This window comes from Abramis brama (genome assembly GCF_963993115.1).
Source record: "Abramis brama genome assembly, chromosome: 15".
In the NCBI taxonomy this organism is placed as follows: Eukaryota; Metazoa; Chordata; class Actinopteri; order Cypriniformes; family Leuciscidae; genus Abramis; species Abramis brama.
In genome coordinates this window covers 13,619,310-13,635,372 of record NC_139977.1, presented here as the reverse complement: position 1 = coordinate 13,635,372, position 16,063 = coordinate 13,619,310, and the positions used below count along the sequence as shown (strand labels likewise).

The 16,063-nt window shown below is 37.6% G+C and overlaps 2 protein-coding genes across 2 annotated transcripts; both read left to right on the top strand.

Annotated features, from left to right (window-relative positions):
- The first annotated feature begins 46 nt into the window (after positions 1 to 46).
- On the top strand, positions 47 to 2,256 carry med31 (mediator complex subunit 31). Its single transcript, XM_084137417.1, has 4 exons — positions 47 to 563; positions 816 to 890; positions 1,103 to 1,199; positions 1,724 to 2,256. Exons 1-4 carry the CDS (start codon positions 542 to 544, stop codon positions 1,944 to 1,946), a joined length of 417 nt encoding a protein of 138 aa, XP_083993543.1. The 5' UTR covers positions 47 to 541; the 3' UTR covers positions 1,947 to 2,256.
- A 2,774-nt stretch (positions 2,257 to 5,030) lies between these two features.
- On the top strand, positions 5,031 to 14,706 carry LOC311096988 (multidrug and toxin extrusion protein 1-like; the record flags this gene model as incomplete). Its single annotated transcript, XM_084136456.1, has 18 exons — positions 5,031 to 5,153; positions 5,245 to 5,431; positions 6,127 to 6,228; positions 6,304 to 6,372; positions 6,448 to 6,596; positions 6,844 to 6,886; positions 7,335 to 7,379; positions 7,563 to 7,660; positions 7,763 to 7,860; positions 8,140 to 8,253; positions 8,375 to 8,442; positions 12,343 to 12,451; positions 12,663 to 12,738; positions 12,951 to 13,020; positions 13,180 to 13,312; positions 13,605 to 13,699; positions 14,312 to 14,390; positions 14,489 to 14,706. Exons 2-18 carry the CDS (start codon positions 5,261 to 5,263, stop codon positions 14,704 to 14,706), a joined length of 1,737 nt encoding a protein of 578 aa, XP_083992582.1. The 5' UTR covers positions 5,031 to 5,153; positions 5,245 to 5,260.
- Positions 14,707 to 16,063: the final 1,357 nt, after the last annotated feature.

The following is a 16,063-nucleotide window of genomic DNA, read 5'->3' as shown; positions in this document are numbered from 1 at the left end:
ATGCGCTGTAGTAGGTTTCGATTACGTCATGAAAGTGTAAATACGCATGCGCACGATGATTTGCTACACAAATTACATTATTTTATCAAATCTGTGACTATAGTGACATCTTCGCAACTTTGTTTGACAGGATATATTAATGGTTAACTAAGAGTTAGCAGTTTAACTTGATGTCTGTGTCTGTAATGTAGCTTTAATGTTTAAATTCATCCACGATAGCCATAACATGTTTTTCTCCCTACCAGAGCCATAGAGAGAAATGTCATTCTCTCTATGGCTGTGCTCCCTACTTGCAGCTTCAAAGCTGTATGCAAATTTGAAAAACTGGCAGGGCCGTTGTCATGACACCGTACTGTCTGGTCTCATTTGCACAACGACGGAAAATTTTACGACACACGCACTGGTTTTCTGGTAAATATGGCGTCTCCGTAGGTCTTCCCAAACAAAAACGGCATATTTTGGTTTAGGAATCTCTATTGATCCGTTTAAATATAGACATTTTCAAGATATTTCAACATCGTTTTCTCTCCCGTCGTCTGTCATGGCTGGGATTATGGAAACAGGTTTGTAATTTGTTGATGTTGACTATGAACGTCTTATTTCACTAATATTCTTTCGCACGACTGCAAACAAGTTTGATCTGATTGTGACAATATTACTCTTGTGTATTATATGCCATTTACATTATGCGAAAATAAATTCATACGTGGGGTGGTTGTATCGAAATATGTTGCATTTTCGTTCAAGCATTGTTTATAATAATAAAATAACCTTATATAAATAATAATAACATTCTAAAAATCATACTTTCGCAGACGAGCAGGCAAGAAACCGTTTCCAGCTGGAGTTGGAGTTTGTTCAGTGCCTAGCGAACCCAAACTATCTGAACTGTAAGAACAAACATTGACATTGTTACAAGCTTATTTTAAATACTTTGTTACAGTGATTCAGATATTTCAGTTATTGGTTCATCTATAGCAGTTTGAATCACTAAATCTAAGGTAATTTTTGTTTCTATGGTTCAATTTCGTAGATTGGTCTTTTTTCCACATGCGTTGTGCATTTAAATATGTCATATAACATCCTGCTTTTTATCCTGCAGTTCTGGCTCAAAGAGGTTACCTGAGAGAGAAGCCTTTTGTCAATTACTTGAAGTATCTACTTTACTGGAAAGAACCAGAATATGCTAAATTCCTGAAGTAAGTCTTATGCTGTACATTTTCTACTAATCTAAGATTCTCCATGATGTAGACACTCGTGCATGCATGGGAACAGACAAAAAGTACAAACATAAAAAACCCCACTACTTTCAGCTTTTAATAAAAAGTGTTGTACAGCGGATATGTAACCCGTAATGTTAGTTGATCTTTTGTAATGCATATATGTATAGCTGTAGGTATCAGGACATATTCTAAGTGGTCAGAATATTAAAATATTTAAAATGTGTTTTTAAAAGAAAATTAAGTTGTATGTTATATAGGCTGGAAGAGATTGAGCCTCAGTCAGATGGAGGAAAAAGTAACGCAAATAATTTAACATTACATGTAATTAGTTACTTTTTTAGGGAGTAACGCAATATTGTAATGCATTACTTTTAAATGTAACTTTCCCCAACAGATCTCATCTGCGATGTTTCTCAGTAAATTAATTTTCCTCTCATGGTGATTATGTGATTGACATATTAGACTCATGTAGTTTAAATCTTGATCTTTTTTCCCCTTAGATATCCTCATTGTCTGCACATGTTAGAGCTGTTGCAGTATGAGCACTTCCGAAAGGAGCTGGTGAATGCGCAGTGTGCCAAGTTCATAGACGAACAGCAGATCCTACACTGGCAGCATTACTCCCGGAAGCGCACGCGCTTACAGCAAGCGCTCGCGGAGCAGCAGCAGCAGCAGCAACAGCAGCCACAGGCTCCATCCCATGGCAACACCACCTCCAAATGAGGCATTTAACATGCTCCTGCTGCCAGTTACTCTTTCACTGGAACATTTTTGTAAAAAGTCATTTTCAAATGGGCTTTTTCCAAAATTCCTAATGTTGTATCTGTTTATATATGACTGGAGAGAAAGATAAAATAGCCTCAAAAGAAGGTAAGGGCAGAGTGAAATAGATTGCTGTCGAGCAGTATGTCTTGTCTCCACCTCCACCTGCCACATGCTGTATCTTATAAATATTTGTATTATGTTTATGTATGAATTTTGGACAAAATCAGAAACCCAAATCCAAAATAAAGATTTGCATTACTTCATTGCATTACAAGAATTGATGAACAATACTTCAACAACATTTATTCATTTTAGTTCATGTTAATCTCAACATTTACTAATACATTAAAAACTTGTATTTGTTAAAATTAGTTAATGCGCTGAGAACTAACATGAGCAAACAATGAATTACTGTTTTTTTTTTTTTTTTAAACCTAACAGTAAGAAAGATGAATAAAAACTGTAACAAATGTGTTGCTCATTGTTAGTTCATATTAGTTAATACGGTAACTGTTAACAAATGAAAACTTATTGTACAGTATTACCGGTAACACTTAGTTAACATGAAATAACAATGAAGAATAATTCTACAGCATTTAATAATATTATTAGTCAATGTTAATCTCACCATTTATCAACAGGTTTTTAAAATCAAAAGTGCATTTGTTAACTGGTTAATGCTCTGTGAACTAACATGAATAACAATTAAGAATTGTATTTTTTACAAAGATTAACGGTAACTATAAGTATATAGTTATACAGTTCTTAAAAATAATTTCCAAACTATTAGTTTATAGTTAATTCATAGTCTCTATATTGTTAATATATTAATAATAGGCTATATACAAATAGTGAGTTCTTCATTCATTGTCACTGTAATTAACACAATTATTATTGTTTAATTAGCTCATATGTAAAGGTAGATAATGTTTGTTTATGTTTTGTTAACTTATTAACTGTAAATAGTTCTCTTTTTAGATTATAAGGCATGGAAAATGAGAAAATGTCATTCATTAAGTGCTTTGAACCAACCTTTATTAGGCATTGCATTATTATTATTAAGTGTTCCTTAAAGAAATGGTCACACTTATAGGGTCCAATTCTTGCTAACTATTAACTATGACTTTTGCCTCAATAAACTCCTAATTACTTCTTATTAATAGTCAGTATGGTAGTTGTTTAGTTAAGGCATTGGGTAGGATTTAGGGATGTAGAATATGGGCATGCAGAATAAGGCATTAATATGTGCTTAATAAGTACTAATAAACAGCCAATATCCTAGTAATATGCATGCTAATAAGCAACCAGATAATAGCGAGATTCAGACCCTAAAGTAAAGTGTGTGTGTGTGTGTGTCTATTTGTAAACATTTTAATGAACACTGAAGATTAATGCAATTAATGTCTAATAAAGGTTGGTTTAAAGCACTTAATTAATGACATTTTCTGTGACTTAATCTAAAGTGAGAACTATTTACTCCTAATAACCAATTAACAATTCCTCTACTACAAGCTAATTAAATAATAATAATTGTTTTAATTACAGTGACAATGAATGAAGAACTCACTATTTGTGTATAGCCTGATATATTAACAGTGCAGAGATTACAATGTATTAACTATAAACTCATTGGCCCGGTTTCACAGACAGGGCTTAGACTAAGCCAGGATTAGACCATAGATCAATTAGGACATTTAAGTAATTTTTATAAACATGCTTAGAAAAAAACATTACCGATGTGCATCTTAAAACTAAAAAGGCACTGATATATTTTTAAGATCAGTCAGTGCAAGTTTATTTCAGTGGAAACAGCTCAGACTTACATTTTAGTCTAGGACTAGTCTTAAGCCCTGTCTGTGAAACCAGGGGATAGATTATTAATGATTTGTAAGTACTTTATTACTGTGTACTTATTATGAAGTGTTATAAGATTAATAAACGAATAAATAAAAAAAATCCTCACTGTTAGTTCATGTTAGCTAAAGCATTTAGTAATGTTGACAAATGGGACCTTAATGTAAAGTGTTATTAAGAAGAGCTGCTGAAATTGTTACATTTTGAAACTTGAAGGTTTCCAGTTGTGTTTATTATTTTATAAATACTAAGTCAGTGGGGACCATCAAATGTTTGGTTACACGCATTCTTCAAAATATCTTCTTTTGCATACAACTGAAGAAAGAAACTTATTCAGGTTTGGAACAGCTTGTGGGACAGTAAATGACAGAATTTTATTTTTGGGTTAACTATTCCTTTAATATGATCTGACAGAGTCTCTGTCCCCTCCTTAACATTTTACATATGAACATCAGTAATATTCACAGGACCATCTCAGGATTATGTTAAATGACCACAAGCACCTCACATTCTTGAGTGTAACCAACACAACAGGCCTTTTACAAACTTGAAAGAGGGGAGAAGTAAGACCTCCAGTGGCTGCTGAGAAGAAGCACAGAAGCCATGCTGAATATATTATCATTTAAGGACCTTTTTTCATCAATTACAGTTAAGCTTTACCCTTTTGGAACAATAAATTGAATAATATGACCCAATTTTGGTCTCTGCTGTTAGAGTCCAGCCTGGACTCTTGACATCAGCTCTGGAAACTGCTTCTGATTTGACTATATATGTTGTTCACTTTTTCCTTTACATTTATAAAACTAAATATACATAGCATATGATTAAACTACTAAAAAAGTGCCTCAATGTACATTCCTTTTATGTCTTACACTGTAAAAAGAGATAGCCTGAAACTGTTACCTTAAAAAACTATTTCTATCTGATTTAACATATATAACTTGAATAAGACCAGTTAGATGTTACCATTTTTTCAGTGAATAAATGAGTGCTTGATCTCTAGAAACAAACGCGTCCTAGATATAAAAGTCCTTTAGTAAAATGTATGTTATCTGCACTGCAAGGTTTTCATAATGCAAATGTAACTACCAGCTCACAGGACTATCAGCATTGCCTGCTACGAGCGCAGAGGGAGCTTTTAGTGTTTAGTGGATGTTATTTTGGGGTTCTTCGTCGGGATTCTGGTGTCCCTCTAATGAAACCTGACCTGCACATTCAGTGACTGCTGTTATAACCTTTTGTACTACAACAGGAAGAAGCTAATGTCTGACAGTTTTTTCTTGAAAGGTCTGCCTGTAGTAGTCCTTTAAGGTATATATATTATTATTTTTTATTTAATGTATGTTTTTGTATCCAGATGTATTAGGTTAACTAAGTAAAAGTTAATGCTTTGTGATTACAGGGGACTTGCTTCAGTAATGGAAACGGACAGTATTAACACAGAAACTCAGATAAATGAATACTCAAAATATGAGAGAAGCAATGATGCTCAGTTGACTTCAAGTTCACGGACTGTTACTGAATTAAGTTTTTTGCCAGTAAATTATAAAGAAGAAATTATAGAGCTGCTAAAACTGTCTGGACCAGTGGTGAGTTTATTAAATTGATTTGTCAAAAGTTTAAGTGTTATACTCAGTGTGATCTAAATCAATTGGATGAATTATTCTGTATTTTATTTAAACTGCACCTTATAAGAACTTTGTTGAGCCAAACAAATAGCACATACACACACACACATATACAATATACATATATAAATTATTTTTTAAATATGAGGTTCATTCTCATGTGTTACGCAGCATGTTTGATCTTCTGCTAGAGGTTCGAACCTGCATCAAGCAAGATTGAACTTCTGTTTATGTTTTCTGATTAATGTTTAAATGTGAATAAAAGCCTAAATTAAATCTGTTCATTATATCAAGCGATCGAGAATCTTCAGAAAACTTGGACTAAACCACTCAATTCATGTGGATTATTTTTATGAGCTCTTTATGAACTTTTTGAAGCGTCAAAGTGGTAGTTGCGCAGCTGTCAATGGTGGGATAGAAAGCTCTCAGATTTCTTTAAAAAGATCTTCATGTGTGTTCTGAAGATGAACGAAAGTCTTACGGGTTTGGAACGAGATGAGAGTGAGTACTTATGACAGAATTTTCATTTTTGGGTGAACTATCCCTTAAAGATGCTGTGTAGAGTCAATTTAAGTCTATGTAATGAATTTTAACTGATATTTGGCAAAACTTTAGCTGTTATTATATACTGTTGAATGTTTCCCCTCTTAATGCAGTTTATATCTCAGCTGATGATCTTTCTGATCAACTTCATCAGCACTGTGTTCTGTGGACACTTGGGGAAAACTGAACTGGCCGGTGTGGCTTTGGCTATTGCTGTGAGTTCACAAAATAACTTCATTATAGTGACATTCATTGAATCGCCTTTATAAATACGTCCTTTTTGCTCACAGGTTATTAATGTGTCCGGCATCTCCATCGGATCTGGATTGGCGTCTGCATGCGATACACTCATCTCTCAGGTATGAAAGTCAATGTTCAGTAATGTGAGTGTCATTTGTGCTCAGGTGTCATTTGAAGTGAATTGTTTCCTGCAGACGTTTGGGGGTAATAATCTGAAGCGGGTGGGTGTGATACTGCAGAGAGGGATTCTCATCCTCCTTTTGGCCTGTTTCCCCTGCTGGGCGCTTCTCATCAACACAGAGCCGATCCTGCTGGCTGTCCGGCAGAGTCCCAGTGTGGCCAGGTCTGACGCATTCAACACACATCAAGTTATGGTTCTGTTTAGCAATGGTTCTGTTTGTGTTATGGTTCTGTTTGTGCTGATAAAGTTGGTGTCAACATTTTGTGATAGAAGGAAATGATAGTATTGTGTAATAACTTGATGCCATATCATTTGGACATGTGGCAGTCACATGGACCTAAAGCCAGTGTTTGTGGAGTTCCTTTAACTGTGTGTGATTGTTTCTCTCTCTCTGTCTCCCTCTCAACAGTCTGTCACAACTCTATGTAAAAATATTCATGCCTGCTTTGCCTGTGAGTAACACCTTTTTGCACACCAAAAAGGATCTTACTGCAAATACTGTAACTTTATAAAAAACAAAACAAAACAAAAAACACTGGTATTAAACTATCTTGTATGTAGACTACCCTTTAAAAGTTGGGGGTCAGTAAGATTGTTTTTTTGGAAATAAATTAACACTTTTATTCACCAAGGAGGACACATTAAATTGATTACAATGACAGTAAAGACATTTATAATGTTACAAATGATTTCTATTTCAAATAAATGCTGCTCTTTTGAAATTTCTATTAATCAAAGAATTCTTTAAAAATGCATAATGGTTTCCACAAAAATATTAAGCAGCACAACAATGACATCTTAATGACAAAATAAATATTTTATTTTTATTATTATTATTATTATTTCAGTTTTCCTGCCATTTTCCAACAACCTTTTTCTTATTTCCTATTTTATCTTCAGGCTGTATTTATGTATCAGCTGCAGGGATTGTATCTTCTGAATCAGGTTACCTCCATTTTGTTGAAGTTCTTAAATTTATGCATTTGTGACATATCTAAGTTGGACATTTAATGATTATATGCTTTCCTCTGTAATCAAAACTCATGACCTTGCTTGCACCATGCTCTGCTGTTTGAGTATATATTGCCGTGAGGCTGAGGGTCTGTTTTTGTTTGTATATTTGTTTAGGGTATTATTTGGCCTCAGGTCATCACAGGAGTAGCAGGGAACATCCTCAACGCTTTAATAAACTACATCTTCCTTCATCTGCTAGATCTTGGTGTGGCGTAAGAACCTGTCTGGATTCAGTTTATCTCATATTTAGAGACCATGTTTTCTTGTTTTCTGCATTCACCTCACATTTGTGTGTTATCCTGATTTGTTCACAGAGGATCTGCTGCTGCAAATGCAATTTCCCAGTATTCCTTGGTCGTGGTTCTCTATGTGTGCATCCAATGTATGGACCTGCATAAAGACACCTGGGATGGTGAGTCTCTGCTGTTCAGTTCTGCAGAGGTCTGTTTACTCGTTCTGCATCCTAAAAATGCCTGACAGCAGACCTGTTTGAATTTACTAGTTTTATTGAACAGTCCACGACTAGTTTCCTCATATTCAATTGGTGTCATGTTATACGGCACAAGTAATATAATAAATTTGGCTTAAATTCAAGTATTTAATTATCTTGTTAATGTTTTGTTTTTTTATCTAAAATTGTATTTGTCTCATATATCCTGCTGATATTTGTCTGCCTCGCACACACCATTAGGCTGGTCTCGTGACTGTCTGCAGGAATGGGGCGCCTTCATTTGCTTGGCTCTTCCCAGCATGCTTATGCTTTGTGTGGAGTGGTGGACATATGAGATTGGTGGATTCCTGGCAGGTTTGCAAACTATCAATGTATTTAGTTAATTGATTTTCTTTTAATGTCATAACAATATTGGACATATATGATGAATATTGGTGTATTTTTTATGCCCCCCCCCCCCTTACTTTTATTGCAGGACTCATCAGTGAGGTTGAGCTGGGCGCTCAGTCTGTCATCTATGAACTGGCCAGCGTTATGTGTTTGGTACTAACAGTTTTACATGGTCTGATTTGGCCTGATTCTGCATAGTAGCATGTGTTCCTGAATCAGCCTCTTTTGCCCTGGAAACAAACTCTATCCCTATCTTTATCCAAAACTACTTCTAAAATCAAAAAAAAAAAAAAAATTGTTGATAAAAGTAATGTTAAAGTCCCTATTTTCTACCTCAAGTCTCATCGTGAGTCTTTTAAAGGATATAAATCTGTTTATTTGATAGGAATGTTCTGCTGGAATCAACATGATGGTCCTTTTTGGTTATTTTTTTACCACGTGGTGTTTCGCATCTGAGATGCGAAAATGAATTGTTTTTACCCACACATCATTCTTTGGTAAAAACAGGTTTGTGTACATTTTATTTGATCTATTCCTTATTGTGAAAAAGTCAGTATAAGGTATATCGTTTAATTTTATGCAAAGCAATATATATGGCACCTAGTCACCTAGTGTTGTGTGACTCACGTCTGACTTTTTGCGTGATGGAAACACCTGATGCCTTGCATAAAATTGTATGATTTTATTCAAAATAATACAGAATATAAATAGATATGATGTTAAAATATGTTTGAACTGTACACTTTTTGTTTATGGCCAGGTTATGGAGCCAGTTGCTGCATATTTCGGCTACGAGTGAAACGCAGGACGGCGGTCTGAAGTTAGAAGTTCCCCCTCTGAACATGCCAGCACGAGATCAAAGCTGTTACGGTGGAAACGGGACAACAGAGACTGGTTGATTACACTTATAAATGTTTACTTATAATACTTGTTAAACGAGCTTAAATGTTGGCAATATGTATTAAAAATTATGTAAAATATACTGTAAAATATGATTGAAAATAAAGGAATTATCATGCAAGCCAGTGGTTGTATTGAGTATTTTTAAAAAGTTTAGAGGATTTAAGTTAATCCGTAGACATTAATTAATGTATGAAGTAAAAAAAGTAAAAATTAATAGTAAAAATGAATCAACTATGCTGGGTTAAATCAACTCATAATGTTGGGTTAAATAAACACCCAATTTGCTGGGTAAATTTAACCGAACATGTGTTATGCCCTTTATTTACCCAGCCCTTGGGTTGAAAACAACCCAAATTGGGTTGTTTTTAACCCAGTGTTTTTTAGAGTATAATGTATTGTTTTGGATGTCTCTTGCAAATACTAATTTTTTTTACCAGATGAGAGACCAGAGTTCAACAGTTGATTCCCCCCAGGGGCCAAACCCTCGATTTCCATATCTCCGGTCGGGATGATAAATTGTGCTTGAGACAGAAGATCCCTCTGGATGGGAATCTCCAATGGAGAGCCATCCAGGAGAGACATCAGGTTCATAAACCACACTCTGGCCAGCCAGAACTGAGCTACTTGTAGTAGATGAACCCCGTCCTGGCGAACCCTCTCTAAAGCTCACAGGAGCAGAGCAATCAGGGGAAATGCATATCATGTATTGCATGAACCATGGCATCCAGCCCCAACGGAACTGGATGGTTAAGGAAGAACCAGAGAAGACAATGCATCGTTTCTACTGATGCAAACAAATACATTTCTGCCTGGCCGAACCTCCTCCAAATCAACTACACCATTTCTGGGTGGAGTCTCCATTCCCCGGGCCCCGGCCTCGACAAGATGTCTGCTCCCCAATTTAGGTGCCCAGGGATATAAACTGCACTCACCGAAAGCAGCTTGCCCTGAATCCAGAGGATAATCTGGTACACCAAGAGGGCATAACCGCAGTGATTTATGTATGAGACTATCAAGTTGCTGTCTGAGTGGACAAGGGCATGGTGGCCTCTGAGATCCAGGATCCAGCATCTTAGTGCTAGAAATACAGCCATCATCCCAGGCAATTTATGTGCACTCCAGCCCGTGAGGGAAGTGTCTGTCGTTAGTGTTTTCTGATGACAGGATGCCCCCAGCACAGGGCCTTGAACCAAGAACCAAGACTTCTTCCACATCACTAGAGTACAAACGCATCTGCATGTAACCCCTTGGTCTTGGGAAAATGCCTTAGTCTTGAGCCATCACTACAATGGTCTCCTGTGAAGAAGCCCCAAAGTAATCACGTTGGATGCATTCCTTCGTGCTCTAACACCTGCTCTGAGCTGACCACTGTGGAAAGTCCTTTGTTAAAGCAGGGTGGAAGAGAACCAAACCAAATTCAGTACGCTTTCTCTATAATTTGCAGGACTCATGGAGACACATTTGTCAGAAGTTGCCATGCTGCCAGATAAATTGAAAGGGTTTTCAGTCTCTCAAGGTTAACCTCTGTTGAAGGCTGAGTAATATGCCCAATGCCCTGAAACGGCCTGCCGGCAGGGAACAACCAAACATCCTTCTCCAATACCCTCCTCGGAGGGAGCGAACATCCCAGATCTGCAATGTTTGCTGGCAGAGACTGGGCAATGATCTAACTGGAAACAGCTTCTCCCCAAAACACCAGAGGACACAGAGAAGTAGTGAGCACACTTAAACTTGGCGTGGGCCACTTCTCTTGTGCTTGGCTGGGGCTGCTCTTTGGGAGCAACCCCAAGTACCTGGACTCGGTGGGGGATATACCTTTGGAACGCAACAGTGTTTACAGTGTCGCAGCAGAGGCCAGGACAGGAAAGCGGAGCATCCAAGAGGAACAACTTTTCTCTTTCCTTTATTCCAAAGAGGTTCAACCATAAGTGCCTCTGCATGGCCACCATAGCTGCCATAGAATGGCCGATTGAGTGGGCTGTCTATTTGGGGTGCAGAGAGCTAAATATGTAGCCAAGCCCGGCTTTTTATTAGCATCCGGGCCCCTCCCCTCACCTTCATCCAAGTCCCTATGCAGGTTGGCCTGACATATCTGCAGTAAAGCCATTGTGGGCAGACATGCCCCTGCCTGACTTCATCCCACATAGGCTTTACCCACCAAAAACAATGTAGTTCTATATGGCTCTGCGGGTAGTGTCAAAGCCTTTACGGACGATGCAGGAGAGATAACTTGCAAGTGTCTCTTCAACCCTAAGCATCGCCCCATACCCGTGTTTGGGCACGTGCCTGGCCTCTTTCCTCAAAGATAGCCTCTCAGCGGTAGCCTTTCACAATGAACACAATCAGCCCCCCCGAGAGCTCCACTCCCAAGCAGAACACACACAGAGTGTGTCACCTCCCGTAATGTAGAACGGGCAGGAAAACTTGCAGATCTTAAACTGCTGCTTATTCGCCGTTAATTAAATAATAGTGACAAACAACACCAAATAACACTCAAAATTTACAAAGAGGAAGACTTACAGAAGACACAGAAGCTGATAATGTTTGGTCCTGGAGTTATAGCCTCCGGGATGCACCATCATTTATCACGAGACTATGATTGGCCAATGAGATTGGAGTGATATTCTACACATATATTTCCAAACCGTCAACCTTCTGACACAGCATTGAGTCCCCTTGAAAAGGAACGTCATTTTCAAACTGCAATAATATTGCACACCCTGTAAAAAAAAAGTCCACCTATTTCAACTTAAAAACTTAAGTTCAGTTGCTGCCTTACATTTTTAAGTCAACTTGATTGTACAAGTCATTTCAACTTAAATTATATTAAACTGGCTTAAATAAATTGAGTTGAATCTTGCAACTTTACTTGTTGCCATTACTTACTGCTCATATTTTTTACAGTGCAGTATTACTGTTTTTATTGTATTTTTGTATTTTTCTGTATTTCAAATAAATGCAGTCTTGGTGAGCATAAGTGACTTCTCCACTGTTTGAATGGAGGTGTATTAGTATTAATCTGGGTAAATTTAGATTATTATTATTTATTTATTTTTCATTGAGTTGACTGTCAAATAGTAGCTCAATTAATTAATGGAATCCATTGGGTAGCATCTGAACACAACTCATTGTTTTCTCTTTGTGATTCAGTTTCCACAAGGATTTGCAGTGGCAGCCAGTGTGAGGGTGGGAAATGCTCTTGGAGCTGGAAACACGGAACAAGCCAAGCTGTCCGCCAAAGTGTCTTTAGTCTGTGGACGTATGTTGTCATGTCAACCGCTTTAACTGATGTCTATGTTGTTTAACATGTCTAATTTTTTTTGGAAACCTGTTGATATAAGATAGCAGGGTGTTAAATCCATTATTGTCTAAATGAAACATGAAATGATAATCACTATAATTATTGTTACACATATTAGGTTTTGCAGTCATTTTCTATCAATACCTGTTTCTTTTCTTTGCTGCTGTAGTACTTGTTTCCTGTGTAATTGCAACAATAATTGGAGGTACTAACAACATTATTGGATACATCTTTAGCAGAGATGAGTAAGTTACCAGAGAAAGTTACTGTTGAACACTGCATAGTAGTCCACATGTTAATTTTTTTATTCTGAAGAACATCAGCATTTAACACGTGAATGTTGAATTATGTTGTGTACAGTTTTTTTGTATTTTATGTCAGCGTTTTTCATCAAATCAGGATCAAATTATGGAGAATAACATTATAACTGGTCTCATTAACTCTCTATGTCTTGCAGGGAAATTCTCCTCAGAGTTTCACAGGTCATGATAATGTATGGCTTTGTTTATCTATTTGATGCCACTTCTGTAAGTATATTGATTTTAAACCTCTTTATAGATACTAACACTAGATGTAACACTTTTAGTTATTAATTTTAAGTGGCCTGCTATTTGTATTTCACTCATTTTGTGTATATATCCTGATATTTTCCTTTTGATAATCACCCAAATGTGTTTTGATTGTAGGCTATTACAGGTGGCATTGTCCAAGGTGCAGGAAAGCAGCTGCTTGGTGCTCTTTGTAACATTGTGGGACATTATTTTGTGGGATTACCAATTGGAGTGTCTCTGATGTTTGCCTTCAATATGGGCATAATTGGTAAGAAAGTAGCTGGCTATATTAAAGCTATTTCATAATTTTGAAATATTAAAAATAGTAATCTGGGATTTGTAAGACTGAATGCTGCCCTGATAATTTTAGAAAACAAAATATATTTTTTTCCTAAATGTGAATGCAGCTTCTTCCAACAGATTTATGTATGTTCTGATGCTGTTTGTAATGGCACAACTGCTCAATGCTGTCACTATTTTACTGTAACTGAGCCAATAAACTCAAGTGCCACACTAAACTCATCCATCAATCTCCTCACATCTTTTCTCTCTGTTGTTAGGTCTGTGGATTGGTTTTTTTGGGTGTGTCTTCCTACAGTCATTGTTCTTCAGCATCCTCATTTACAAACTAGACTGGAAAAAAGCGACTCAGGAGGTGGGCCATTTTTCAGCATCCACACACAAACACACATACTGTATAACTCAGTCCCTTTTTCAGGATACTATATTTTAAAGATAATTTTATAAAATACAAATAAGCTTTACAGATCTTTATTGGAAAGGGTTTGAACAAAGTTTTTCATGCTTGTTCATTGAACCATTAACAATATTGCACATGCACATGTGGAACAGTCCTTAAGACACTAGTTTACAGGCAGTAGACAATTAAGGTCACAGTTCCCATAACTTAGGACACTGAAGAGTCCTTTCTCCTGACTCTGAAAAAAAAAAAAAAGAAGCAGCCTGATAGCCTGCATGGACATATGCCTTAGTCCTGCTGCAGACTGCAGACTGCAGACTTGACCAGAGCAATAAACTGTAATGTAAGAAGTCAGTGCTACAGGGAGGACAGCTGATTGTCCTTGCAGTGCCAAACCATGTGTAACTGTATGTCCCCCAGATACTGTATGTTAGAGAACTTGCAAATGCTTTGGAGTAACATCTCACAGCAAGGACTGGAAAATCTGCTGCAGTCCATGAGGATGAGATGCACTGTAATACTTAAAGCATATAGTCTGTTTGGACAGATGACTCTTCTTATTTTTAGGCCTTGATCAGAGCAGGTGTTCAAGCCCCTGAGACCAAAGATGAATCTTACGCTATGGAAAATAAGGGCTGCACAGAAGGTACTTTCTGTCTGTGGTATATGATGACCTTAATGATGAACAAAAAACATGTTTCTTTCATCATGGACTTTCACTTATGTTGACCGATTATTGTACAGAGTCCAAGCACACTGAAGAAGGTCAGACAGATGCCAGCACAGACCTGGAAGGACTAAGTAAAGGAGGAAAAGGAATAACAGACGCTGACAAAAAGGTCACAGTTGGGGCGGTTTTGACCACCAAACAGCTGGTTGTTCGTCGAGGACTAGCGGTTTTCTTCATGCTGCTTATCCTAGCTGGAGGGATTGTGTTAAATAAGGTGCTCACTGGACAGTAAACACAGAGATATGTCTGCTCTGAAAATGTAAAAACTTTTAAAGGATGTTTAAAGGATTAAATCCAAGGATTAAAGTTTTATCCTTTAAAACTTAACAAATAATAATTAATCTGTAAACACTTTGTAAAATTATTTTTTTTTAAAGACATCAGCATGAGTGAAGAGTTCCACTGCATCTATTGTCTCATTTGACATTTCTGTTTTAAGACATTTATATTTATTCTTCTATTGTTTATTTAAAGCATCACTGTTAGCGTTCAAAAGCTGTTGTAGCTTCAGGATCTTATCTCAAATATTGCTGGTGCACAACAACAGCAACAATGCTGTATTTATCTAATACTAACATTTACCTAACTCGCATATAAACCGTTGTGGCTGAGACTAAGTAAATTAATATAAAAAATGTTGTTCCAGGATAAAATAAAAATACAAATGTTGATCGAGGAACATGTCTTCATTTGACTTCAGGCTATTTGAATGTTGAAGGGCTGGGTGATCAGGGTTGTGGGAGGATGCCATCCTCATCGCTGAAGGCTCCCACTAAACCATGTCAGGCAACATCTACGTTGGTGGGCAGAGCGTATGCGGCTGCTGGTCAAACTGGTGGAGCTTTGCACACTATGGCAGTGGTGCGTTAGCCATTGAATGGTGTGTTTGTACACATGCCTCAGACACCGGGTTCTGCCAAGGCGTGTGCCCCTAGTGTCAGCAGCGTCCCGTTCCCTTTCTGCACACATAGCCCCAAGATGTTTTCTCTCCACTTACAGTAAAGCCATTGAAGTTTAATTGTGAACCTTTTCTTAACCATAAGTAATACTACTAGAGCCCCCACCCAGGGATGTGGTGAGTGGGTGCAGGGGGCCCTATAGCACCCCAAATGGAGGGTTTTGTGTAGCGTGTTTGGTGGGGGGTGATTAACACCAGGATGGGCTCTAATCAAATGAGCTTGAATGGTTTATAGCACCCCACCAGACCCTGGACCCCATTTAGATTTGTAGATCACTGTTAACACCTGCTATAAACCTTAGTTACAGCCAACCCATTCTCACTCCCAAGGCGTCAAACACTGAAGCATGGTCAAGTGCCCCGGAGTCACAACGAAGACGCCAAAGGCGCCCCTTGGCATCTATGGCGTGTGTAAAGTGCCTTGGATTACCTACCGAAGGAGACCGTCGTGTATTTTTACATGAGAGAAGGGGTACGTCGCCCCACAGACGCGTGACACTAATGTCGTTGAGAACTACGTCGTACCACAGACGCGTGACACTAGCGTCATTGAGAACCACGTCAGACGGGTGACACTAACGTCGTTGAGAACTACGTCGTACCACAGACACGTGACACTAACGTCGTTGAG